The sequence below is a fragment of the Procambarus clarkii genome, chromosome 35, assembly GCF_040958095.1.
Source record: "Procambarus clarkii isolate CNS0578487 chromosome 35, FALCON_Pclarkii_2.0, whole genome shotgun sequence".
In the NCBI taxonomy this organism is placed as follows: domain Eukaryota; kingdom Metazoa; phylum Arthropoda; class Malacostraca; order Decapoda; family Cambaridae; genus Procambarus; species Procambarus clarkii.
Window position 1 is genome coordinate 30,746,355 of NC_091184.1, and position 27,927 is coordinate 30,774,281.

Sequence of the window (27,927 nt, forward strand, 5' to 3'; positions counted from 1 at the left end):
GTCAATAAAGAACTCAAGATAAAAACGCTTGCTAACGATTTTAGAGACATAAAATTTATATATAATGTGTAAGTTTCATGTAAATTGCATAAAAAATGAAAGATATTCATTTTCAAGTAACAAACATTCAAGTAAAAAATAAAGTCTAAGGTGTTGCCCTCTGTGGCTGAAGTTGACATCAACCAATTCCCTCCAAAATTGGCACCCTTACAGATAGGCATACATGCAGTCAGGTGTATAAGTTTCATGCAAATCGCCCTATAAACAAAAGAGATAAAAATAAAAAAAAAAGTAAAATTTGCCTTTTTTTTTTAACTAAATTTTTTGTTAATAAAACTAATTATAATTTGTTTTTAATATATGCTATTGTGATAGCTGAGTCATAGACATGATTTCAGTTGACATTTTTGTTTGATAATCTTTTTTGACCATTTTTGAAAATTTTTGACAATTCAATATTTTTTTTCACCCTTCCTATTTATGCTACGATGCTTAGACTTGGACCAAATGAAACCCTTTTCATATACAACTTGTCAAAAAAGTTTGATTGAAATTGAACGAGTTTTCATTTTTTGCATATTTTGTGAATAACGCCCCCTTAAGTGAGCCTTTCCTGTGTTCCTGGAAACTTTTGTAAGGTTCTTTTTGTACTTCCTTATCATTCACAGTGGTCACTTCTATTTTATGTAGCATGATCACCTAGTCATTCAGTCACCTTCCTTCTATTTGGAGTGTCACGTGAATCCTCTGCATAGCAGTGGAACTGCCTTTTCCCCTCACCCTCAATGCCTCTGCCCTGGAAGTTCACCTCTACACCAGCCCAGATGAGTCATCAGTCCTGCCACCTCTCCACCTCTCTGTACCCCCTCTCTCTGTATCAGGCCTGGCACGGCCTGATACAACTCAGTGACAAGCCGAGCGCCTCCGCTAACCGGTAGTTTGCCTTCACAAACAAGCAGTTAGCTGCCTTCAACTAGCAGTGGGGTGCCTCAACACAAAGGCTCTGCATGCCACAAACAAGCAGTTTGCTAGTTGACCAGATGTCCACCTTGCGTTGACACCGGATGAGTCATCATTACCAGATTATATAAAAGGGCTCTGCCAACCACAAACAAGCAGTTTGCTAGTTGACCAGATGATGTCAACCTTGTGTTGACACCGGATGAGTCGTCACTACCAGACTATATAAAGGACACCACCTCCCTGAAGAGCCAGTCTCTCTCTCAGTGCTCTTGGATCACCTTAACCTCCTGTAATGCCGTCTGCCTTCAGCCTTTGTCATGTGCCGGATGCTGTGGTGGTATGGTAGTTGTCTTCAGCACAATATACTCTTGTATTGTATTAGATTTAAACTTTCATTTACTTATTTTATTTGTTCTGTTATAACAGCCAAGTGTTCTCAGGTGTAATTTTTGTTCGTAAATATTTCAGTAAATTGTTTTAATTTTTTATTTGATGATTTTCTTGTTTCCACCTGCAACTTCCACACTGCAAAGGGCCAATAGCAGCATTTTTGTTTATGTGGTGAGCCATACTACCTTGGTTCAGTATAGCTGCAATAGAACAACCCATCACATGATATAGTGCAGCTTAAGCTGGTTTTCTTTTTTGAATACTGTCATTGTTTTTTGCTGTCCTTGATTGAAGGGCAAAAACAATCGAGAGATTGGATGTGCCCCGGCCGCCTGATACTGGGAAATAGAGGGATGGGGTCCTTACAGTCACTTCAGCCCATAGACATGACGAATGAAGTGGAAGGTATGGCGAAGGACGTCATAACGGACGTCTTCGTCTCGCACACCTGCCCCGTCAAGTAGAACGGGAACCATGAGGCGGGGAACATTCAGTCTATGCACCTCCACTTCTAGTTTCTGTGTGCGTGTTCGTCATTGTCTTCTGTTTAGTGCTCTTAATTCCTACCATGCTTGCTTCCTTGCTTCTCTTTGCTGCCAAAAACTGCCTGTCCAACCACTGGATAATGCTCTACTTGGTTTCCTTATTCCTCAATGGTGGTATGAATCTTTCTTCAGCTTCTTTGTGATTGTTCATTCAACCTGTCCTCTTTAAAAGAACGTCGCTTTTGGCCGTTTGCCTGTATGGCCGAATAAGGACTTATTTGAAAATGAAAAAAAATTAATATAAATTTGGTATTTTTTTTTTTTCAACAACAGTAAGTTAAAGGCCCTCTGATAGGTTAGGTGGGCAGGAAATTCTCAAAGTTTGAAAATGGTATGAAAAACGTTAATGGAAAGAATCCTTTTCTAAGCTGGCCGAGTAAGCCAGACGACTCAAACAGAAAACGGAACAGTACGTCACTGTTGTGAGTCGATTTCATTTCAAATTACATCCAAATTTGGCCATAGCACGCATACGAGCGAAAAGTGACATTTTTAAGAGGACGGGTTGGTTCATTACAGTCCACGTTTTGTGGTGATTTTCCTATCTGCATCAGTCTCTCAATATTAGATGAAAATAATTCTCCACAAATATGAGTGTCAGGCAGCACCAGTCAGACAGTTAACTAGCACCATTACGTTATGGGAAAAAAAATTTAATTTGAGAGTCAGATGTCAGTTATTGTCAGTTAATACAGTATTGTCTATTGTAACAATTAATATTATAATATTGTTAATATGTCAGTGTCAGTTAATAGTGTGCACTACCCAATCCCCCAATATATGTATCTAAGCCATACAACTTTACCACTGAGATCATTGTTGTCATCTTATGTGTGCTATCAATATGCTTTAATGTGCCTACTAGTCTTTGTCAAATTATCAATCAAGCTAACAATGCTATCAAAGCTATTAATGTGCTTTAATACAGTATATACCTACTAATCTTTATCAAATTTTCTTACAATGTACCTGTTAACATTTTATAAATTTTGCTAGAATTTACCTACTTAATATTATCTGTTAGATTAAGGACATGCCCAAAAAGCTGTGCATACTAGTGCCTTTAGAAAAATGTAAACACTTCATGCTATGTACTCTCACAAACCCAATGTACCTTCTTGAATATACATATATACAAAGTCTCCGTGGTGTAGTGGTAAGACACTCGCCTGGCGTTCCGCGAGCGCTATGTCATGGGTTCGTATCCTGGCCGGGGAGGATTTACTGGGCGCAATTCCTTAACTGTAGCCTCTGTTTAACGCAACAGTAAAATGTGTACTTGGATGAAAAAACGATTCTTCGCGGCAGGGGATCGTATTCCAGGGACCATAGGATTAAGGACTTGCCCGAAACGCTACGCGTACTAGTGGCTGTACAAGAATGTAACAACTCTTGTATATATCTCAAAAAAACAAAAATTATATAAATAAATAAGTTAACCAACTTAAGTTGGTTACAACACACTTCCATAAACAATGATTTACAAGTTAATTATGCCACTACTAACTAAAATAGTTTTTTCATGCTAATTAGTCAGTCATCCAAGTACTGCATTGCATATTTACTTGGCTCCATATTAAGCCACTTAAATTGTACTTTTCAACTAAGTACCATTACATTATAACCATTCAACTAAGGTAATAATGGACTTAAAAATTTGGAGCACACAGTTATGAACAAAGCATATTGCAGGAAATATATATGGCCAAACAGGAACTGTATGGACCTATGTGAATGACCTAATAAAAGGCCATGAACAGTTAACCGACACACATGCTCACACCACCTACACAACCGACCTTATAATCTTACTCTCACATTCCACATAGCCACACTCATAGTCCCCGCATTAATAACACAAAGTACTATAGAGAGGTTAATGCCTACAGTGGCCGACACACACAGACGGGGCTGAGAGGGGTCGAGTTTCCCGCGGGTGAGCAGTCGGAATGCAGGAAGTGCAAACCCGGTTTCAAGCCTAACTTTACCGCTAATCCTTCCAATTACCACAAAACACACTATTTCCCCATCATCTTAAAAATCCTACGGTCGGCACCAGTCCGTAATAAGGCACAACAAATGCAGTAACCGGAAAAAATCCCAAAATACATACACCTATGTAAATATTACATGTTGACTTCGTTCCCTCCCCCCTCCAGCCAGGGGAAAACTTCAATATACGCACATTTCCCCTACCACAGCACTTTACTTACTGCTTCGTTCATTTGGGTCGACGTCCTTGTCCCTCACGCGCCGTATGAGCCATATTAACACGATCACAGTAACTGCTACAACCAAAGAAATGAAAAACATGGTGGGATCGTGGTCGGCGTGTGTGTGGGAGCCCGCCATAATGCCTAGTGACGTCACGGCCACGTGTTGGCCAATCACCGCGTGACCGCTGCTCATGGCTGCACCTCAGGACAAAACAATAACAAAAATAAAAATCAATACACTGTTGCCGGTAATGGATTCCGGCTTTATACATTATATACATACAGAGTCGACTATAACAAATTTCTATATGAATGCAAGCTTGCTGAATGAATAAATCATTTAATTCCTCAATATTTCAAGTGAACTGAGAACTGGGGCAGGTAACTGTGTGTGGTAAAATAATTAACGGTATATACCGCTGGACCTCCACAGACTCTATAAATATATTGGCAAATCAGTGATACTAAGGAAATATCTAACATGTTATAACTCAGTGATTATAATTAATAGTTCACGCTATGCATGTAAGTGGATTTGAGAACAATTTCAACTATTAAATTTACCCAAAACCCTTGCAAAATGCAATACACAGGTATCGTGCTTCCATGTATTAAAATAAATATTAGAATATACTGTAACTGTTGTCATTCGGCCATATATCATATATCAATGGTGATATAATGAGTATATATTATATATATATTATAAATATATTATATATGACTGAAAACTCACACCCCAGAAGTGACTCGAACCCATACTCCCAGGAGCAACGCAACTGGTAACTACAGGGCGCCTTAATCCGCTTGACCATCACGGCCGGACAAAAGGAAGTGGTAGCCGAAGCTATTTGAACCACTTCCCCGCCGGCAACTCGGATGGTAATCTTGGGCATAGCATTTCACCAAATCACCTCATTCTTTGGGGCACACGTGAGGAACACAAATGCGAACAAGCCTGAATGGTCCCCAGGACTATATGCGACTGAAAACTCAAGTTTTCAGTTACCAGTTGCGTTGCTCCTTACCAGTTCGAAAAGTTACCCGTTGCGTTGCTCCTGGGAGTATGGGTTCGAGTCACTTCTGGGGTGTGAGTTTTCAGTCGCATATAGTCCTGGGGACCATTCAGGCTTGTTCGCATTTGTGTTCCTCATGTGTGCCCCAAAGAATGAGGTGATTTGGTGAAATGCTATGCCCAAGATTACCATCCGAGTTGCCGGCGGGGAAGTGGTTCAAATAGCTTCGGCTACCACTTCCTTTTGTCCGGCCGTGATGGTCAAGCGGATTAAGGCGCCCTGTGGTTACCAGTTGCGTTGCTCCTGGGAGTATGGGTTCGAGTCACTTCTGGGGTGTGAGTTTTCAGTCGCATATAGTCCTGGGGACCATTCAGGCTTGTTCGCATATATATATATATATATATATATATATATATATATATATATATATATATATATATATATATATATATATATATATATGTATATATATATGTATATATTATATATATATATATATATATATATATATATATATATATATATATATATATATTGCGGCAAAACCACATGTGAAAAAAGAGAATGCTAAACACGTTTTCGGCTTAATTCACCTTCATCAGAGCAAAGATTATGATTCTACTTTGCTCTGATGAAGGCGAATTAAGCCGAAAACGCGTTTAGCATTCTCTATTTTTCACATGTGGTTTTTCCACATACTTGGATCAGTGTTTTTGTGATCGTTGTTGCATATATATATACATATATTATATATATATTATATATATATATATATATATATATATATATACATATATTATATATATATATATATATATATATATATATATATATATATACATATATTATATATATATATATATATATATATATATATATAATATATATATATATATTATATATATATAATATATATATATAATATAATTTGGACCTTCTGAAGATGTATTTAATATACGAAAGTACTTAAGGAAATTCCTGTTTCATTTTTCCTCCGTGGTCTGACATTGTCACATTCTTAATCACGTGTTTATTTTCGTGATATACACACACATATATATAATATATATATATATATATATATATATATATATATATATATATATATATATATATATATATGCACACAGACTTGCCTAAACTCGCATAACATGCATCCCGAAACGTGCATAACATAAGACACGAGTTCTCCCATATAAGCAGGGGGGGCTTGATAAAAAAATATGTGAATAACCCCTCACCACTCTAATGCTCTTGGGGGGTGGGGATATTTGGGGGTTAAAAACCCCCAAATTTCCATCCCTTTTAGGGTCTGAGCTTGGTGGAGTGGGTTAAGGCGAACTATGTTTTGCCAGTTGTTGGGAAGCAACTGTGCTGGCTGGGTTTGAGTCCCTGGTGGGTGTAAAATAAATATATATATATATATATATATATATATATATATATATATATATATATATATATATATATATATATATATATATATATATATATATATATATAATATGTATGTAATGTCTGTTTTTTATTAACAAGCTTAGGTATACATAAATATACCTAAGTAATATACTTAAGTATACTTTTATTATATTATATTAAAAATGTGAATTACTGACTTACCTATGTTAGGTTAGATTAAGTTAGGTTAGGTTAGGATATGTTAGGTTATGTTATGTTAGGATATGTTAAGTTATGTTAGGTTAGGTTAGGATAGGTTGGGTTAGGTTAGGTAAGTTACATTGAATTTGATCAAATATCTATGCTATGAAAGATTACATAGTGTAGATCAAAAACTAGCTATAAATCCATCTAATAGTCCCATCTCACAGGATGGTTTGTCATACATGGGATCAGGGAAGAAAATACCAGCCTCTATGCAAAAATAAACCATCTCTGACTAAACAACTAGCTTCATTACACAATAAGGGTTACAACATTGGTTACAGGTACATATATACAAGCATGTGCGTGGGTGCACAGACATGTGTGTTGTTGCATCAAGCATGTGTGTGTGGGTGCAACAAGCATGTGCGTAAATGCACAAGCGGGTGTGTGCGTAAACCCAGAGAGCACGAGATGGCATTGTCATGGACGCACCTTGAGTGAGTGATTGTGCGTGTCATCAAGGAACCCAAGGGGCTCGCTTGCTCACTACTCTTCCTCCCTCACCACGCGGTCATCATGCACTACTCTTCCTCCCCCACCACGCGGTCATCATGCACTACTCTTCCTCCCCCACCACGCGGTCATCATGCACTACTCTTCCTCCCCCACCACGCGGTCATCATGCACTACTCTTCCTCCCCCACCACGCGGTCATCATGCACTACTCTTCCTCCCCCACCACGCGGTCATCATGCACTACTCTTCCTCCCCCACCACGCGGTCATCATGCACTACTCTTCCTCCCCCACCACGCGGTCATCATGCACTACTCTTCCTCCCCATCATGCCACGCGATTACTCTCCCCACCCCACCCTGTGGTCACCATACATTATTCTCCCCTTACCATTGGTCACTATGCACTACTCTCCCCACCCGGTGGTCAGTATGAACTACTCTCCCCACCACGTGGTCATCACATCCTGCCAGCTCAGCTCTTACACTTATCTGCAACAATTTCCTCCCCAGCCGTGCGCGTCACTGGCGTCTGCGTCACAACGCCTGATGAAACCTCTTCCTTACTCATCTTCTTGCTAGAGTGAATGCTGGTGTATTGTAACCCACAATTATTTAGATTTAGATTTTTTATTCAGGTACATACATTGAAGATGAGTTACAAACATAATGTTGGAATTTAAAGATAGCGCTAGTACATACAATACCTAAAGCCACTAGTACGCATAGCGTTTATATATATCTATATACCGCTTCCCATTTCTTTATCTTAGGCTACAACGTCCTATAGTAGTGTGAAAATTCTGTTCCTGGAAATGTTGATACTCTAACCTGTCCTTTGGAATCACGCCGTCCTCTCGAGGTGTCACAACGTCACAAAAATAGTGTATTAAACTACCTGAACCTAACAGATGGGATTCACACATAGAAAACGTGGTTGTTATGGTTTATAGTACATCATTTAATGTAAATCATGATGTAAACGTACATCACGTTTATAGGGGCCTCGTAGCCTGGTGGATAGCGCGCAGGACTCGTAATTCTGTGGCGCGGGTTCGATTCCCGCACGAGGCAGAAACAAATGGGCAAAGTTTCTTTCACCCTGAATGCCCCTGTTACCTAGCAGTAAATAGGTACCTGGGAGTTAGTCAGCTGTCACGGGCTGCTTCCTGGGGGTGGAGGCCTGGTCGAGGACCGGGCCGCGGGGACACTAGAAAAAAAAACGAAATCATCTCAAGATAACCTCAAGATAGATCATTGTTATGGTTTATAGTACATCATATGTTGTCCGTTGGGGTTTTAACATCAATATGCGATACAATATTCAATAGGGCAGGTTGCTTGAATAATACGTCGCATTTTGTCGTCAAAATTCTTTACAGCACACTGATGCACTAAGGTACCCGAACCTAACCTAACCGAGGACCCACAAATAGACAGTGCGGTCTTGACAGGGGTGTCCAGTAGCAGCCCGTCCTCCTATGGTTTCCCAACGTCAAGAAAAAGGTCAAATTCTTTGACCGTTTGACCTCTGCTAACAACAAAACCATCCTGCGAGGGAACACTAGCGCGTTCATTCATTACAGCCATAAGTAATTTTCCCAGAGACATTCAAGTATGCGGAAAACTTAGAAAAGGTCACAACCAATATATAACTTCCACAATGAGTCTAGGCAAGAAGAGGGGAAACACTGGCGGTGCAATACAAGTTATCACCTCAGCCGGGACACACTTGCTTTGCAACTCGTCCTCGGGCCAAGTCTATTCTATCCAGCGGTCGACCCCCAAAGACACATTCCTCAATTTTAACTTTCTGTTCATTTAAAACAGAACGTTTCTCATATATAAATTAATATTATTATTATATTAGCATATTGTGCATATTTAGGCACTGGTTACTCATCCTGTGAACGGTAGTTTGTGCATACCATACTCATCCTGTAAGCGGTAGTTTGTGCACCCATCCTACGTGTGGCATCACAAATAAAAAGAAGTACAAAAGGCACAAAAAGGAGTAATTAAACTTCAGCGGAAATTTGTACATCATTAATCACATTAAAACTGCACATATTAATTATTGTGACAGATGGCAACATGTGTTGCACTGACCCTCGCTGCAACTTGCGCGTATTAACAATATATTATTGTACATTGGAGTTTGTATGTTCAGACATAATCCTGGTTCCACACATCGCTCTGGAGAGAAAGTGACAGATAGAAAGTGTGGAAGAGAAAGTGACAGATAGAAAGTGCCTTTACTTGCATGTACCCATTCATTGTGTGTGTGTGTGTGTGTGTGTGTGTGTGTATACTCGCCGAATATACATATATATATATTCGTACATACATATACATGCACATATTTTCTTTTAGCGTGAGAGTAGTGGAAAAATGGAATGCGCTTAAGGAGCAGATTGTGGAAGCAAATTCTATTCATAATTTTAAAACTAGATATGATAGGAAAATAGGCCCGGAGTCATTGCTATAAACAACCGATGGCTCGAAAGGGGGATCCAAGAGTTAATGCTCGATCCTGCAGACCCAAATAGGTGAGTACATGTATATGTATGCGTGTGCACATGAACATAGGTGCGTATACCCATCCGTGTGAAGGTGAAAGGTTACAAGAGGCCGTATATACACTCGTGTACATATGTGTACATGTGGTCAGGGATTGTGTACATATCGTCGGGGACGAGCGTTGAGATCGGCGGTCGTCGCTGAGGGAAGACATCAAGGTCGCCGCCATTTCCGGTGATGACTTTTTCCTGTTGTATTATAAAGGTGATGGCTAGTCATGGTTGGGTTGGGGGGCCGGCAGGTTGCTCTTCTATTGTGTTGCTCTCAGGAGGAGGTGAGGGGTTGTCTGTGGCGGCTAATTCACAATACACTCTTTCAGGTCGGCTTGGGAGATGAAGTACGCCCTTAGATCATCCTCGGACTCATCCTGTGACAGGTCCAGTCCTGGGGATCATTTACTTCAAGCACATCATCATGTTAGGCCCTGAGGCTTACTAGCGTCTGCACAGATTATTACATGAGCATCATGTTTTCACAGAGCGCGTGAAGGATAACGTTAAAGACATAAATAAAGACCTTAAACCTGTTTTATCTCGTCGAAGACGTCAGTAAGTTAGTTTTATCTACGCGGCTCAGTTTTGGTCTCTATTATAGAATGGACATAAACTTGAATACGTCCAGAGAAAATGTGTCAAAATAAATCCCAGGAGTTAACCTTAACTAGTACTTGACTTGGTACTTAACTAGTACTAGTACTTAACTAGTTAACTAGTACTTGATTGGAAGACTTGTCAGTCAACCTTGAAGTGTTAGCTGGCACTTACTCTGCGCATATCCCAGGTTCGAACCCCGTACACCCAACAGTAACTGGAGACCTGGATGATCTGCGAAATGTACAAATCCACAAGGGCCGTGACGAGGATTCGAACCTACGTCCGAGAGCATCCCAAATGCGAAATGTGTTTAATTAGGAAAAAGGTTAAATAAGGACTTCAAATGAGCTGTGGGAGGATGAGCATTTAGCCTTCAAACATGAACATTCAGGAGACTTTTCATCCTCAACTCTCTAAAATATAGACAAAAAATGCGAGGATATTCATTGTTGTTGTTATAGATTCAGCTACTCTGAACAAGTTCCAAGTAGCACGGGCTATGGTGATCCCGTAGCTTACCTGGCACAGGAGCGGTGCTGTGGAGGATATTCATTCCGTGTAGGTGTGAGAGAGCGTGTGAGGTGCCATGAGTAGCATCAAGGTTCTTCAGGGCCGCAGCAGCCAAGGTCGAGCCTGGCTGCCTGTCCCCGTGCTTATGCAACCCTCCTACGATATATATAATATATATATCAAGGCCACTACGAGGGAACTATTATTTACGGGCTATTCATACCCATGCCACTTGTTTGGTGGTTTAATATTCATCAATCACTCTACACCTCCAATGAAACATTTAATTAATGGTGAAAACTACGTGAAATGACAGGGTTTTGCATAATTATTTGTTGATTATAAACGGGGTATATCACAGTATGCACAGATATATTGGTGAATTCGTGGCAGCCACGTGCAACCTTGAGGAATGGCCTGCCCCCCTGCGCTAACCCCATCACCTTTGATCTAAAAGCTCTCAAGAACCATCCTCTGCACTTTTGTCTCAACTCTGATATTTTCCTTCTTGTATAATGAATATAAATGTACCGATGACTAGGACATTTTACCCGTGTAATGACGTATTCTAACACACATTAATGGTTCTCCAGCATACACCAGACAGTTGTCAGGTGTACCCAAACCTGCTTGGTCAGGGATTTTTTTTTTTTTTTTTGGGGGGGGGGGGAGTTGATCATTAAAACTGAGCTTCCTTCCACTTAACTTACGGGCTATTCATGCCCGTGCCACCTCTTGGGAGGCTTAATCTTCATCAATCATCAAACTTAGACTGGTTGGTATAACGCCAACTTAGCTTCTAATAGGGCCGGCGTTCGATACTTTGCTGTTCCTCTTCTCCGTATTCATATCCCAGCTCTCTGTCTATCTGTATATCCCTCCCAAGTGCTATTTATAATTAAATAGCATAAGAGAGGTTGGCCCTACCAGCCCACCCTTCTGTCTGGGTAGTACTTATAGTAACGCTGACGACCATTCTACACATATTGATGTAAAGGGCAATTAAACAGTAGCAATCGGTACTATTAAATTTGGACAAACCGGAATTTTTTTTGTTATGATGTTACAAATAAAATTTAACCCCAACCTAACCTTCCAAGGCTTAATACACGCTATCTGAAGCCTAATATAGTACATATATGTGCTATACTAGGCTTAGGGGTATTTAAGTTTAATTTTTCGGACCCTATAAAGTGAATAGGACCAATTGTACTTTCTAACGGTCCGTTACGTCAGTGTATGTACAATGATGCACATAGTTACAAAAAGTACTATCTGTAACGTACGCTTATGTTACCTGTAATTAGGGAAAAGATTTGATGGATTAAGTAGACTTATCTCCTTAAGCTAATGAGAGCTTGAAACTGATTGATAAAGATTATGCCATCCAAGAGGTGGCACGGGCATGAATAGCCCGTAAAGCTTGAAGCTAGTTGCAGTTGTTAGATTCAGCTACTCGGAACAAGTTCCAAGTAGCAGGGGCTATGGTGAGCCCGTAGCTTACCTGGCACAGGAGCGGTGCGAGGTGGAGCGAGTATATTGTTATACTATGAGGACGTGCCAGCACGGTGGGACTAAAGCCTAGCAGTATTGACCAACTGGTCATGTGGTTACAGTCAGACGTAATAAATTATTTGGAAATAGCAGTCTAGAGTCGTGTGCTAGTGAAGCAATACCTCCACTGGAAAGCAGAGGCGTAATAAGTACGCCAAGTGACAGTTGTATCCAGACGAAGGGTCCAGGTTCAACACTCTCCCTCTAAACATACTGGGCATGACTAGCTGACCTCTCACAGTGTTCAAGAGAAAACTTGATAAACATCCCCAACGGACACCTGATCAACCGGGCTGTGACTCATACGTCAGACTGGGAACAAGTGCATCTAAAAGCCTGGTGGATCAGACCAGAAATCAGTACAAAAAGAGAGTCTCTCGGTCTGTGAGACCGAGCTGAGGGGACATTAAACTCCAGAACCGATAACAGATAAATGTTGTTGTGTTGTTATAGATTCAGCTACTTGGAAAGAGTTCAAAGTAGCACGGGCTATGGTGAGCCCGTAGCTTACCTGGCACAGAAGCGGGGCAAGTAGCACGGGCTATGGTGAGCCCGTAGTGAACTTCAACAGGTATGTTGATAAAACACACCCACCTAGTGGTCGTGTTGTTAATACACGCATTTGGGACTACCCTTTTCCAGTTTGACAGAGGGAATGGTCTGGGGTATGGGATAAACGTAGACTAGTCGGTGTGGCCACAATTCAAAAGGGAACAGCGTGCCAGGATTATATTCTGACCCCCACGACGATTTTTGGCACTATCCGCCGGCTACACTGCTAAATATTTTGAAAAGAAACATTTCCAAACTATATTTTTCTTATAGTACTATACACCATTATTTACTGATCATCTTGGGTAATCATTTATAGCCCTGATGACAGAAGATACAAGTGATTTGTCTCTCCTTGGAGGGACGACGAGGCAAACATTGCCAAGCAAGAGGATTTATGCCATGATTGGGTAGTTTCTGGAGCATCATTGACCCTTTTCAGAAGACTAGAGTTTGGCTGCTGCAGTGGGGTGGGCTGCTGTTGGGATATGTGGTAATGTTCCAGCATTATCTTTGTTACATACTCAACATGCTTGTGGAGTCCTGCCTGTCTCTTGGGACCCCTGCTATTTCAACATAATTGAGAGGGTTAAACTGTGCATTGTCCTATAGTGCTGGCACATGCACTTGCTTCATCTTACCAAACTTTGCACCCTGATTTCTGTGGGGTACATGCCCAACATGGTTGGGTCAAGGCTGGTATACAAAACATCTTCCAACCTGTTGACTACACATCGAAGGGGAGGGGATGTAGAGGATGGAGAGAGGGGGAAAGACAAATAGACTGATCTAGCTACCCTATCTAGTATATTAATCAGGTTAAGTATATTAGGTCTGCCAATCGCTGAAAGGGTGACCATGAGGCCCTCAATGGACATAGCACTGTCTCTGACTATGGTATACACATATACCAGTTTTACTCTGTAATACTGGTCTACGTTCTCTACTAACAATCGTGGATCCCGAGTTCGATTCCCGAGGGGAACAGAAATGTGTTGACCGACCAAACCACACACTAGAAAGTGAAGGGACGACGACGTTTCGGTCCGTCCTGGACCATTCTTAAGTCGATTGTGAGAATGGTCCAGGACGGACAGAAACGTCGTCGTCCCTTCACTTTCTAGTGTGTGGTTTGGACAACTAATTGGCATATTTTCACACAAAAATATGTGCAGAGTCAGAATTCGGCTCAAAAATGACGCTCAAGAGTCAAATTTCCGACATTTCAGATATTTTGAAAACTGCAGGGGGGTTTGGGCAAAATATGACCCATCGCCATTTTCAGCAATTGGCATATTTTCGGTATAAAAAGTCGTAATTTGAAACTAAAATTAGGTGCAGAGAGTCAGAATTCGGCTCTAAAATAACGCTCATGAGTCAGATTTCCGTAATTTCCCATATTTTGAAAACTGTAGGCGGGGTTTGGTCAAAATGTGACCCATCGCTGTTTTCACTAATTGGCTAATTCACTAATAGATAAGCCCATTTACAGTCTTCCTCTCGCAGATAACGGGAATTATAACAGTTACTCGTGGAAAGAATAGATGTCAAAGTATCACACTTTCTTTGATTTGATTAAAAATATATTTTTCTGGTGCCTTAAGAACGAGGCGATTTCATGGTGATAAATGTAACATTCTTCTAACCTTTTAAGTTGCCACACCTATGGCGTCATTTTCGGTTAGGAGGCGCGTGTCCTAACGCGCGTATAGCATGATGATATAATATCAATATTTGGTTGACTAATTATTGCCGCTATTCGACTTGTAACTCACCGTTATAGGTTAAGGGGTTAACAATATTGTTTAGCGTGAATAACATTGACCACTATTTTTAAGAGCCTAGAGGTCAAAGAGCAATTTACGAGAGCAAAACAAAGGTGATGTTTGGTAACACTAAAGGTTAAGTGATCAGCTCAGTTGCACTTCCTGCCTAATGCTTCAGTTTACCTGATATTTAGAAGTAATGTGGAAATATGAATTTGATGTAACAAACACACTATATATATATGCATTCATTGGTACTTATAATTTGACAGCGCTCGGGGTTCGTAGTCCTGAGGTTCCGAGTTTGATCCCCGGTAGAGGCGGAAACAAATGGGTAGAGTTTTTTTCACCGTGATGCTCCTGTTGACCTAGCAGCAAATCAGGACGCTAAGCCCCGAAATCCTCTCAACATAGTGTCATTCTGGATGTTGGAGAGACTAGTACATCGGGTGATTGTTCAGCCCACCTTCTTAAGGTTTCCCATCGTCAAAAAACTGTCGTAAACTGGCATTATCCTAACCTACCATAGGACCCAAAAGAGTAAACTGAACAGTATGTCACCTTCGCGAGCGAGCCGCTACCATTTTCTAGTACGACGATTTTTTAGCCTCAGATAGAGTAAGCGTCAAAATGCGAGGCTGTGTTAGGAGGACGGGTTGGTAGACTAACGGACGCTCTCGTAAAAACATCTTGCTTGCCTCCCACGCTAGTTACCACCTCGTACGGTTTGTCTATATATCTCTGATAGTTGATAAGTCAATATCATATATTTTTAATACAATCTTAACAATTCACATGCAAATTCGATGACCTAAAACTTAACTCGTTCTATAAAAGTCTTGCTGTGTAATAATCACAATTACTTAGGAAATATATCTATTACAAACATAATACGTAATAACTTTTATCTAAATATGTTTCTCCATGAAAGATATTCACTGGGTCATATTTGCGCGTGTTGTGAGGCTCTCACCAGTAACTAATGGGAGGTGAGGCACGTGGACCAGTGTGGCAGTTGTCACACGCGCCAAACATGGCCAGGTGCACTGGTCCTGATGGCCACCCACGGTAACTGTCACCACCCATCATGGCCACCCACGGTAACTGTCGCCACCCATCATGGCCACCCACGGTAACTGTCGCCACCCATCATGGCCACCCACGGTAACTGTCGCCACCCATCATGGCCACCCACGGTAACTGTCACCACCCATCATGGCCACCCACGGTAACTGTCGCCACCCATCATGGCCACCCATGGTAACTGTCGCCACCCATCATGGCCACCCATGGTAACTGTCGCCACCCATCATGGCCACCCATGGTAACTGTCACCACCAACGGTAAATGCCCTCACATCCATCACCAACCCATTGTGTGTGATGGTGGAAGATGGGTTTTGGGTGTGAGGGTGGACAGGACGTGAGGGTGGACAGGGCGTGAGGGTGGACAGGGCGTGAGGGTGGACAGGGTGTGAGGGTGGACAGGGCGTGAGGGTGGACAGGGCGTGAGGGTGGACAGGGCGTGAGGGTGGACAGGGCGTGAGGGTGGACGTCGAGTGTGAGGGTGGACAGGGCGTGCTGGAGAAGGTCGACCTTGAGGGAGAGGTGGAGCACAGCATAAATAATGTTGGCCCTGGTCGTGCTGGCACATACAGGATCATGTGGAGCACAGAATGATTACTGCCTAATTAACGTTATTTAATTATGTTCTTTAAAATTAAGGTCTTCCAACACGACTTCTCCCAGATCTTTAAGAGCATAATTAAATAGCTGTTACAATTGCAAGGAAAATGACAGGCTGGAAAAAGAAGGACCTTTCAACAAAGAGTTACCATACCAACTATGATACTTTTCAAGACACTAGTGATCTCTAGGTGGAATATTGTTGAATAATAACAGCTCAATTCAAAGTTGGAGACATTGCTGATCTGGAGAACGGGCAGCGATCTTTTATTGCCCGAATCCATTCAGTAAACTCTAAATTATTGGGAAATTGTTATATTTCTCAAACAGTGAGTGTTTGAGTTCTCTGGAATTCTCAGTTCTCTGAAGAGTAGGCGAGACAAATGCATAATAATCTACACTATTTAAATATTTGAGGGACTGGTTCCAAATCTGCTCACGGAAATAACACATGAGACCAGGAGGCATGGCAGGAAGTGCAAAATAGTCCCGTTCAAAATCAGATTTGCAGTAGGTACAATAAGAGAGAATTCCCGGTCGAACAGCCGAGTTCGTTCTCGACTAAAAAATGGGAAATTCCGGGTTCGAATGTCTAGCGGGAAAGAAATGGTTGGGTGCGTTTCCTAATGTACCTGTTCACGTAGCAGTAAATAACTCCTCAGGATTTTCATTTCGGTTATTTATTATGCACCCCGTACCCATCCCGTGGGCAGTGGTGAAAGGGTTACAGAGGGGAGGATCAGTAATACGTCATTGGAGCAGATAGCGATATAAGCCTAACATGTATATATATATATATATATATATATATATATATATATATATATATATATATATATATATATATATATATATATATATATATATATATATATATATATATATACACTGGTTGCCTGTCCCCCGACACAATCAATTATAAGCACTACTGCTACCATAGTAGTACACAGTACACACGAGGGAGTACAGAGCACTGTACTGCTACCATAGTCTGTGAGGAAGTACAGAGCACCGTAACGCTCAGAATGTAGGTGAAGAGCTGGTAGGATCCACCCGATATTACCATCTCGCTGGTACGACTTATTAAACATGGAATGTAACGATGCAATTGTGTGTGTGTATGGCATAGTTGATACTGTCTCTGGTGGTACTGTCCTCGCCAGGTACTGACTCTGGCGGTACTGACCTCGCCAGGTACTGTCTATGGCGGTACTGTCCTCGCCAGGTACTGTCTATGGCGGTACTGTCCTCGCCAGGTACTGTCTCTGGCGGTACTGACCTCGCCAGGTACTGTCTATGGTGGTACTGTCCTCGCCAGGTACTGTCTCTGGCGGTACTGACCTCGCCAGGTACTGTCTATGGCGGTACTGTCCTCGTCAGGAACAATGATACTGTTCCATTTAAGGGGGCAGCATCTATTTCCTGGTCAGTATACTGTATGGGACATCCGTTCATCGTGTTATTTGTTCAACTTACAATTTACGAAAACATGTACTAAATTGAAATTTGATTTTAAATACTGATAAAAAGTAAGTTGTATCGCGGAGCTAAAATGGACATATGAGGTTTATTTGCTTGAAGGATTCACAAGTGGAACCCTGGTGACGCATTGAGGCACTCCTTAAGGTGTGGTCTAAAGACCCATTTTGTTTGCTGAATTGTGCCTTACTGAACTCAGACTCAACAATCTAAACAAATATTATTATTATCATAGACTAACTTAATGATAACCTCCAGAACCTACATTCAGATGTATATATTTTCTTATATTACATTCTCACTGCTTGTGAATACCTTAATTATGTAATTTCTTGTAAAAACACATTGTTAATCGCAAAAGTGGGTCACAAAAACTGAATATTTATAACGTAGAACTGCAGTAGAGGAGAACAGAAATAGCCTAAGCTATTCTATCGGAGTATAGAAATAGCTATTCTATCCCTTTGATAAGGATCTTATTGTCTCGATAAACGTACTTGAACTTGAACTGCAGTAGGGTGCTGCCCTTAATACGGAGTAAATATATAAATAATTAAAATTGTGTGCTAAACCTATGTCTCTGGTAGGCTGGCATACACTAGCCTAAATCCTGCATCAAGCAAAGGTATTGATAGGAAAATATGTTTTAAATAAAGTTCTCATAATTATAACTGGCTACCCAATAACTACCAACGTTTCTAATATGCTAAAGGGATTACGTACACTTAGAATTTAACATAGAATATTTGAAGTCAAATCTTATGATAAGGCTAAAGGTCTTGACTAGTGCTGGCGTAGCGCTTTCTCTTGAGAATTACCTTATCTTCTGCCTGATAATGTAATTACCAATGTCAGTATAATTGCTAGAACGCACAGGCAGTAGATGGAATAAAAACAAAATAGTCACACTAAAATGTTTGAATTGCATAATTTGCAGTTATAAAAAGCAGCACTTCCTACCACCCCTGGCACAATTAAAACTGTTGACATGATGACGCCAGCACACACACACACACCACTCACGACCCTCACACTCAGCTTGGTGCTAAATTAAGTGCCCCTGAACACACAATCTACAAACTGAAAGCAACATTTACACACACCCTATACACTGCCGGGTCTGTGAAGGTACAGGGAGGGCTGGAAGCGCTGGCATTGTTCGCTAGCCTACTGTTAACACTATTGAGAGTAATGAATCAATAACTGGGCATCCTTTAGTGCTGAGGATTATTGAAAACAGTCTAGTAAATCCCGTCATTATCTCCAATTTCTATTTATGTTGCTAATTATACCTAACATAACCTAACCCTTCTAGGCCAAATACTCAGGAATCTGTACACCAGTTGATTGACAGTTAAGAGGCGGGACCAAAGAGCCAGAGCTCAACCCCCGCAAACACAACTACGTGAGTACAACTAGGTGAGTACATGCTGAAGCCGAATATAGTACATATATGTGCTATACTAGGCCTAAGAATATTTAAGTTTGGTTTTAGATTTATTTTTCCGGACTCTATAACATGAATAGTAAAGTACTAAGTTCTACTATTGTTCATTTCGTCGATATATGTACGATGGTGCACAGTTACAAAAAGTAATATCCTGTAAGGAGGATGGGTGTACATTAGCAAGTGTAGGTCAGTACACCCGTGGAAGGAGTGAGAGCCGGGAGGCCGCTCGTACGGCCCAGTAACCGGATCAGAACTTCCACGCTTAATACATGTCAACGCTACGTTGTAAAACGCTAAACACAATGCTAAAGCGTACTGATAAATGGAAACAAAACACCATTATAACTACACACTACTGTACACGATGCATAAGACCGCTCCCCAAGGGTCAGATACAGACAACAAACACAGCAGGGATGGACCCGTGCCGTCGGGGACCAACCCTGCCCAACCTACATACTGCCTCACTGCTGCCTAAATATTACGTATTTACTACAAAACAGCGACATATCACCTTCCATTCCTCTTGATATCTTCACAACTACGGCCACTTGAGCCACATTTAATATACAGGTAAATTCAAGTAAATATTAAAATAAAAACACGGCACGGAATACAAACTGAAGGAACGTCAGCAAAATTTATGTCAAGTTTAGTTGAGCATGGAATTGTCTAAGCAGGTTCCGGCCGGCCGTTCACCTGACTGTGGCCAGGACCGGCAGACATTAACTATTTGTTATACGAGTACACTGTAGGGTCCCACTCATGCTTACTGAAGGAAGTTGAAGAGAAAGTGAGTGAAAGTTCCTGTTGATGTGGTACGGAGGCGCGGGGGTAGGAAGGGGGAGGGGTCAGAATAGTGGGAAGGTGACAGAGGGGTTAGTATGTTGGATAGATGAAGGGGGATGAGTATGGTGGATAGGTGAGGGGTGGGGATGAATATCGTGGACGGATGAAAGAGTGTCGTGGAAAGGTACGGGGTGTGTAGATGTATGAGTGTGATAGACAGGTGAGGGTGAGTATGGTGGACAGGTGGTATGATGACAGGTGAAGGGAGTGAGTATGATGGACAGGTAAAGGGGGTGAGTAGAGTGGAGAGTTCGGAACTGGGGGGAAAGGAGGTGTTGGAGGCCATTGGCACCGTGGAAAAACTGGTTTACTGAGCTCTCGTTTAACACAACTCTGCGGTGTGGTTGGTGGTGGTCCTGGTGGTGTGGTTGGTGGTGGTCCTGGTGTTGTGGTTGGTGGTGTGGTTGGTGGTGGTCCTGGTGTTGTGGTTGGTGGTGGTCCTGGTGTTGTGGTTGGTGGTGGTCCTGGTGTTGTGGTTGGTGGTGGTCCTGGTGTTGTGGTTGGTGGTGGTCCTGGTGTTGTGGTTGGTGGTGGTCCTGGTGTTGGTCCTGGTGGTGTGGTTGGTGGTGGTCCTGGTGTTGTGGTTGGTGGTGGTCCTGGTGTTGGTCCTGGTGTTGTGGTTGGTGGTGGTCCTGGTGTTGTGGTTGGTGGTGGTCCTGGTGTTGTGGTTGGTGGTGGTCCTGGTGTTGTGGTTGGTGGTGGTCCTGGTGTTGTGGTTGGTGGTGGTCCTGGTGTTGTGGTTGGTGGTGGTCCTGGTGTTGTGGTTGGTGGTGGTCCTGGTGTTGTGGTTGGTGGTGGTCCTGGTGTTGTGGTTGGTGGGGGTCCTGGTGGTGTGGTTGGTGGTGGTTCTGGTGTTGTGGTTGGTGGTGGTCCTGGTGTTGTGGTTGGTGGTGGTCCTGGTGTTGTGGTTGGTGGTGGTCCTGGTGTTGTGGTTGGTGGTGGTCCTGGTGTTGTGGTTGGTGGTGGTCTTTGTGTTGTGGTTGGTGGTGGTACTGGTGTTGTGGTTGGTGGTGGTCCTGGTGTTGTGGTTGGTGGTGGTCCTTGTGTTGTGGTTGGTGGTGGTCCTGGTGTTGTGGTTGGTGGTGGTCCTGGTGTTGTGGTTGGTGGTGGTCCTGGTGTTGTGGTTGGTGGTGGTACTGGTGTTGTGGTTGGTGGTGGTCTTTGTGTTGTGGTTGGTGGTGGTACTGGTGTTGTGGTTGGTGGTGGTCCTGGTGGTGTGGTTGGTGGTGGTCCTGGTGTTGTGGTTGGTGCTGGTCTTTGTGTTGTGGTTGGTGGTGGTACTGGTGGTGTGGTTGGTGGTGGTCCTTGTGTTGTGGTTGGTGGTGGTCCTGGTGTTGTGGTTGGTGGTAATCCTCCTATACCTGGCTCGATAATTATCTCTCTCAACATTAACGTTTTGATCATATTTATTTTTAACTCTGATGATGAAATAGGCTTCAACAACCGCTTCGTTCAGTGGACTCCACTGATCAGTCATTCGTACAGGGAACGAGACCTTCCTTACATCACTGTAACGCAACTGCGTGTCCAGCTTCCACTGATGTACCCTTGTTCTACCCCTTGTGGCGGTCGTAATGTGGTCATTGTAGTTTTAGTGGTGGTCTTAATGTTGTTGTGATGGTTCTAATGTTGTTGTGTAGCCTTCGAATTGTTGCTGTGGTGATCTTAGTGTTGTCAATAATGGGTGTGAGCTCAGACGACACCAACGATTGATGTGAGCTCAGATGACGTCAGCAATGGGCGTGAGCTCATAAAGCTTTGTCTTGTGAGTCTGAAGAATATTTAACTGTTTTCTGTCTGTTTATTCCTGAGTGTTGGCTGGCCTTGTGTGGGTCGTGAAGGTCACTACCTCAACACAACCTTCGACAGCCCGCATGGTCACTCATTCGTATATCATCTTAGCACATTCATATTGCTTGCTTATTCTTAACTATATTATTATTTGTATTATTGCTGGTATCCTTTTGTTTACATCACTTATTAAGGTTGACTTTTGAAGTTTGACAGACAGAGCTGCATATTTTATGTATGAATACTATTGTTATCAGAGTACATTTACAAGATATTTTAATTATTAAGGTTACAGTAATGGTCGGCAGCCTGTTGACAAAACTGATTTCTGTAATTTTGCGAGTCAGTCGGTTAAGTAATGAAATTATTTTGTTCATGAAAAGGGAACGTATGTCTAGTAATGTCACGCATCATACATAACTTTGTTCTTGAAGGAGGGTCTTGTAGCGATGCTAAATGGCAAACATGGTATTGGTGAACTTTGTAAAATTCACACAGATGCGCAGCCCTATCACCAACCTTGGCTAATAACTTAGATAAGACTGCGGTCAGGAGTCCCAAATTAGTGATTAGTGATCTGATTAGGCTATGCGCAACCCTCTGTTAGACAAGCTAACTTCCTACCGCATTTGGCTGCAACATTTGTTCACGTGACGTGCAGGGCAGATTATCATCAATTCCCACACCTAATGTGGAAATTGGTGGACTGTATATCAGTGTTATTTGTTTAGTTTCAAGCTCAACAAGCCACAATGAAGGACTGAAAACAGATGCTTTTTCACTCACAGGGTTATAAACCCGTGGAACCGCCTATCCATTGAAGCCATAAATGCCAAAACTGTTGAACTTTAAAATCCAGCTAGAAAAAAAATCATCAGGACAAATGGAGGCCCTTTGACAAGCCGCCGGATTCCTGTCCTCGTAGAGGCCAGTAGTATTAGTGGTCCTCACGTAAATTCAGGTAAATTCAGATGGCTGCAAAGGTGGGTGCAGGCGCGTACATATCTTCTAAGGATGTAAAGGCTTACAAAGCCTGTACCTTGGACTTTACCAAGTGTCTATGAGAAGCTTTTCAAGTTTTTTCCTTTTGTCTACAGGTAAACAAACGATCTCAGGGTTAAGGGAAGGAAACACTGAGGGAGGGAGAGGTGGCTCAGTGACTTGTATCTTGCAGGCAAAGTGAGTAGCAAGAAGTTTGGCCTTCTGTACATCACTGGTGGCTACTGCGTGAACAGGTTAGCTCAGTGGTGATGTGGTCAACACATGCTATCTTTTTATGCTGGCATGTCTCATACGGGATCTTGAACAACCACATGGGATCTTGTTCGGTCACTTGGTTATTATTACTATAATTAATTGCTATTGTTATTATTTTATTTACTTGCGTTGTACCGAGGTTGTTGTAAGCTAGACCTGTACGTGTTCCGTTCACTTAATTGATATACCAGTGTCTAGGACAGGATGACTATTACACATATATGTAGGTTGCCCTGGTGAAGAGTCAGGTAGAGCAAGGCACGGTCACCCAAACACACATTAGCCATACCTAGCGGTGCTAGACTAAGCAACAACGTGCACCCACTCTGTGCTACACAAAATGGCTACCATTTACATGTTTGAAATGTTAAAGCGACTGTACATTTTTGTTTTAACCCGTTTTTAAAACGAGTTCTATAATTATGCCTTATCCGAAGGTCAAAATTTATTTGTTCGTGCAAACTGAATGTTTCCAATATTTAGGATTAGAATCAGAGGCTTTATTTGTAACATAAAATCATTAAAATTCTACTTGAACTGAACAAGTGAACAACTGTGACAATCATATATACATTTAAACACATAAACTGAATTACATTGCTTACAATTTTAGTGGTGATATATATTGGTAGAGGATTATGTCCCAATGATGACATTACTACTGCTGTTGGCATGATCTGATCAACCAGATCAGACAACCAGATGATTTACCTGATCAACCAGGCTGTGACTCATACGTCAGGCTGCGAGCAGCCGCGTCTAACAGCCTGGTTGATCAGTCCAGCAACCAGGAGGCCTGGTCGACGACCGGGCCGCGGGGACGCTAAGCCCCGGAAGCACCTCAAGGTAACCTCAAGGTAGGCATTACCACTAGTGCTGTCACAGTAGCAGTAATGACAACAGTAGTAGTAGTAATGACAAATAGCAATAATGACAACAGTAGCAGTAATGACAACAATAGTAATAATCGCGATAGCAGCTCAGGTGTCAATGAGGTATAGAGTAGTGACCCTGATGCCAGCAGAATTACGGGCTCACCATAGACCGTGCTACATGGACACTTCGTTCTGAGTAGCTAAATCTACAACAACAACAACATTCCAGCAGAAGCCACCATAACTGTGACTTCTAAGTGAGAGACAGTGAGATAAGCAGCAGAGCAGTGTGATAACCAACTGCGTATTGTACCTGGGAGACAGTCCTCTGAGCGGCAAGAAGCTACGATTTGTTTCGCCAGCCCTCATGAAGTCATTTGCATATCTGCAGTCATCGGACAGGTAGTGTGGATTACGTCAAGCCTGTAGTGAACGCCTGAGCCGGGAAGAGGAGAGAGGGGGCCGGCGGCAGCACCCAGTAATGGCGACGAGGTGGTGTGACAACCGCTGGCAGAGGTGCCACTCTAATTTGCGGAAAGTAGCGAGCTGACGCTCTAAAAGTAGCGGATTTGTAATAAGAGTAGCCCAGTCTCTTTTAGTGAATGATATGGGTTTCAAAGTAATATATTTTGATATATAGAGTACACTACACGATGTTAATTGTTTTATTAATGTTATTTCTGCACATACACACACACACACATATATATATCCCTTGTAACTTGTAACTCTCTTGTAACACTTATATGCTGTGCTTCCTATTTTAACCTGCTATGTTAAATGGGATTCTTGTATTGTGATTTGTGTATTTGTACTCACTGAATTTGTGCGCCCCTTGAGGGACTTGAAGTAGAGGGGGGTAGAAATAGCCTAAGCTACTCTATCCCTTTGAGATGTATTTTTTTATTGTCTCAATAAACATACTTGAAGTGGACTTTAATGTTTTTTCGGCAGCTTTATTTCCTTAGTTTCCGAGCTGTTTTCTTTACCGTGTTTGTTGTAATAAACTATTCCTATATTTACAGTTGTTTCTCCCTGTGAATATTATTAAACAATGGTGATTATAAGGGCGCGGAAGTTCAGCCTGGCCAGGGCCGCCAGCAGCCCTTGGGCCCGCCCCGGCAGCACCCAGTCTTTAATTTGGCACCTTTGTGGCACCTTTGTGGCACCTTGGTATAAGCCTAACATGTATATATAGCCTAACATATATATATATACACTGGCTGTCTGTCCCCCTACACAATGATTTATTATTACCTATTATTTTATCATTTAATTTAAATATTAAATAAAATAATTTATTTAATTATTATAGTAAGTACTTAATAATTTAATAATAAGTAGTAAGAACATAAAAATGATTAAAAAGTACAGTTTAGTCATAGGAAATTCCTAGATTGGAATTCACTACCAAATTTCAATATATCCAAGTATTTTTAGTGTGAAATGCTGTTATTATATGCATAAATTGTTGTTTTAATAATATTACGCTTAACCACTTGGGCTGGACGGTAGAACGACGGTCTCGTTTCCTACAGGTCCGCGTTCAATCCCCGACCGCCCAAGAGGTTGGGCACCATTCTTTTCCCCCGTTCCAATCCAAATCCGTATCCTGATCCCTTCCGAGTGCTATATAGTCGTAATGGCTTGGCGCTTTTACTTGATAGTTCCCCCACCCCCCTGAATAATATTACGAGAGCAGTATTTACGGACTATTCATGCCCATGCCACCTCTTGGGTGGCTTAATCTTCATCAATCGAGAGCAGTACGTCCTAACCAGACATTATATGATGATATCCTGAACAGTTGATAAATAAAAGTAATTACGGAACTCTAGTTATCTAATACTTATCATAAATGGCATAAAACCTTATCATAAGCCAAGGGATTTGTAGATCAGTGTTTAAAGGGAATTCAGAAGTAATAATAACACAGCTGATGCCATCTGTCGGCAGAAGAGAACACTATCAACTGGCTGGACAATAATAGCCATAAGATACAGCTTACGCCATCTGTTGACATCAAATTACACTTATAACAAATTACCCTACAAAATACCACTAACGCCATCTCTTTTTTTCCCAACGCACTAAAAATAGCCAAACAGCACCCCATAAGACGGGTTGTTGTGCTCGGGTAGGAGGTTCCAAGCTCCGCTCACAAGATGGTATGGGGTGCATAATAAATGGCATATCATTGGTAGAAGCTCTTTGTTGACATTCACACAACAGCCAATCACAGAAAGGAATCAGCTAAAGGTTCCATGAACTTTATAGATCATCTTTATTCAGCACACCATCCTTGCTTATGACATTCTGCTTCAACTTTAATCTACCTAAAAAGTGAAATGTTAAGTATTTAAAAGTATTAATATAGTGATAATTAAATACTGCAGGATGTAACGAGTGTTACAGAAACATGGGCTGGCTACCTAACTTGTGACGTCATCAGTGGGTATTGCCTCACAAATAATATCGGCGATACAAAGCCTCCGCCCTCTTATTGGTCTACATTATTCAGTTAGATGGAAATTTCTGTCTTGTATAAAACAGAAATTGTTGTTCTTTTGTACAACAACAAGGTTATTGAGCAAAAGGACGTATTTCTTATTTTGCATTTTATTCATATAAGCGTTGGCATTCCCAGCAACAGCCAATCACAGGAAGGTATTTGTTGGAAACTGCCTTCAACAAACTTGATTCCTAATAAACTCTAACAATAAATTCGTTTAATAAACGAGAATTTAGGGTCAAGCTACAGATGAACATTATAGGATAACGGTTTTTTAGGTTGCAGCTTCGTTAGACAGAATCTCTGGTCTTAATTTTAAAAATAAAGAACTAAAAAGCGTATTTTATTGCTAACTTTTCGAGAAATAAATTCGAGTCCCATATTTGCGAACATTTATGCATTGATTTTTTGGCTTATGTTCTAATCATAATCCCTTTTGCAATCTCAACACCATCTGGCTCGTATCTTGTAACTATCTTCGTTACTTAGCCTCAAAACCTTACATTTGTCTTACATATCCTCAACAATAGATAAAAAAAAGTAATTGCAGAATTCTAGTTACCTAATACCAGCATGGTATAAAACCTTATTATAAGCTACCAGACGTATAGATCAGTGTTTAAAGTAATAATAATACATTATTATTAATGTAATAATATTATTAAAATAATAATAATACAGCTGATGCCATCTGTCGGCAGATAAGAACACTATCAACTGGCTGGTCAATAGTAGCCATAAGATACAGCTTACGCCATCTGTTGACAACAAATTACACTTATAACAAATTAGCCCACAAAATACAACTAACGCCATCTGTTTTTTTTCCAACGCACTATAAATAGCCAAACAGCAACCCATAAGGCGGGTTGTTGTGCTCGGGTAGGAGGTTCCAAGCTCCGCCCACTAGATATTATGGGGTGCATAATAAATGGCATATCATTGGTAGAAACTCTTTGTTGACATTCACACAACAGCCAATCACAGGAAGGGATCAGCTAAAGGCTCCATCCACTTAATAAATCATCTTTATTCAGCACACCATCCTTGCTTATGACATTCTGCTTCAACTTTAATCTACCTAAAAAGTGAAATGTTAAGTATTTAAAAATATTAATATAGTGATAATTAAATATTGCAGGATAAAACAATTGTTATATAAAAATGGGCTGGCTACCTAGCTTGTGGCGTTATTATTGGGGGTAGTCTTGACACAAATAATGAT

General features: G+C 41.4%; 1 protein-coding gene across 6 annotated transcripts in view; it reads right to left on the reverse strand.

Annotated features, from left to right (window-relative positions):
- The window catches only part of LOC123768489 (transducin beta-like protein 2), a 55,269-nt gene extending 30,520 nt beyond the window's left edge, over positions 1-24,749 (reverse strand). For 2 of the 6 annotated variants that reach the window (XM_045759090.2, XM_045759086.2), the window contains exons 1-2: positions 7,641-7,789; positions 4,112-4,309 (exon numbers count right to left, since the gene is read on the reverse strand). In XM_045759090.2, the coding sequence (XP_045615046.1) occupies positions 4,112-4,307 (196 nt within the window). In that variant the 5' untranslated portion in view covers positions 4,308-4,309; positions 7,641-7,789. Of the gene's footprint in view, positions 1-4,111; positions 4,316-7,227; positions 7,373-7,640; positions 7,790-24,503 lie in introns of those variants that run through there. The other 4 variants (XM_045759092.2, XM_045759088.2, XM_045759087.2 and 1 more) reach the window with 4 other exon arrangements.
- Between the last annotated feature and the right edge of the window lie 3,178 nt (positions 24,750-27,927).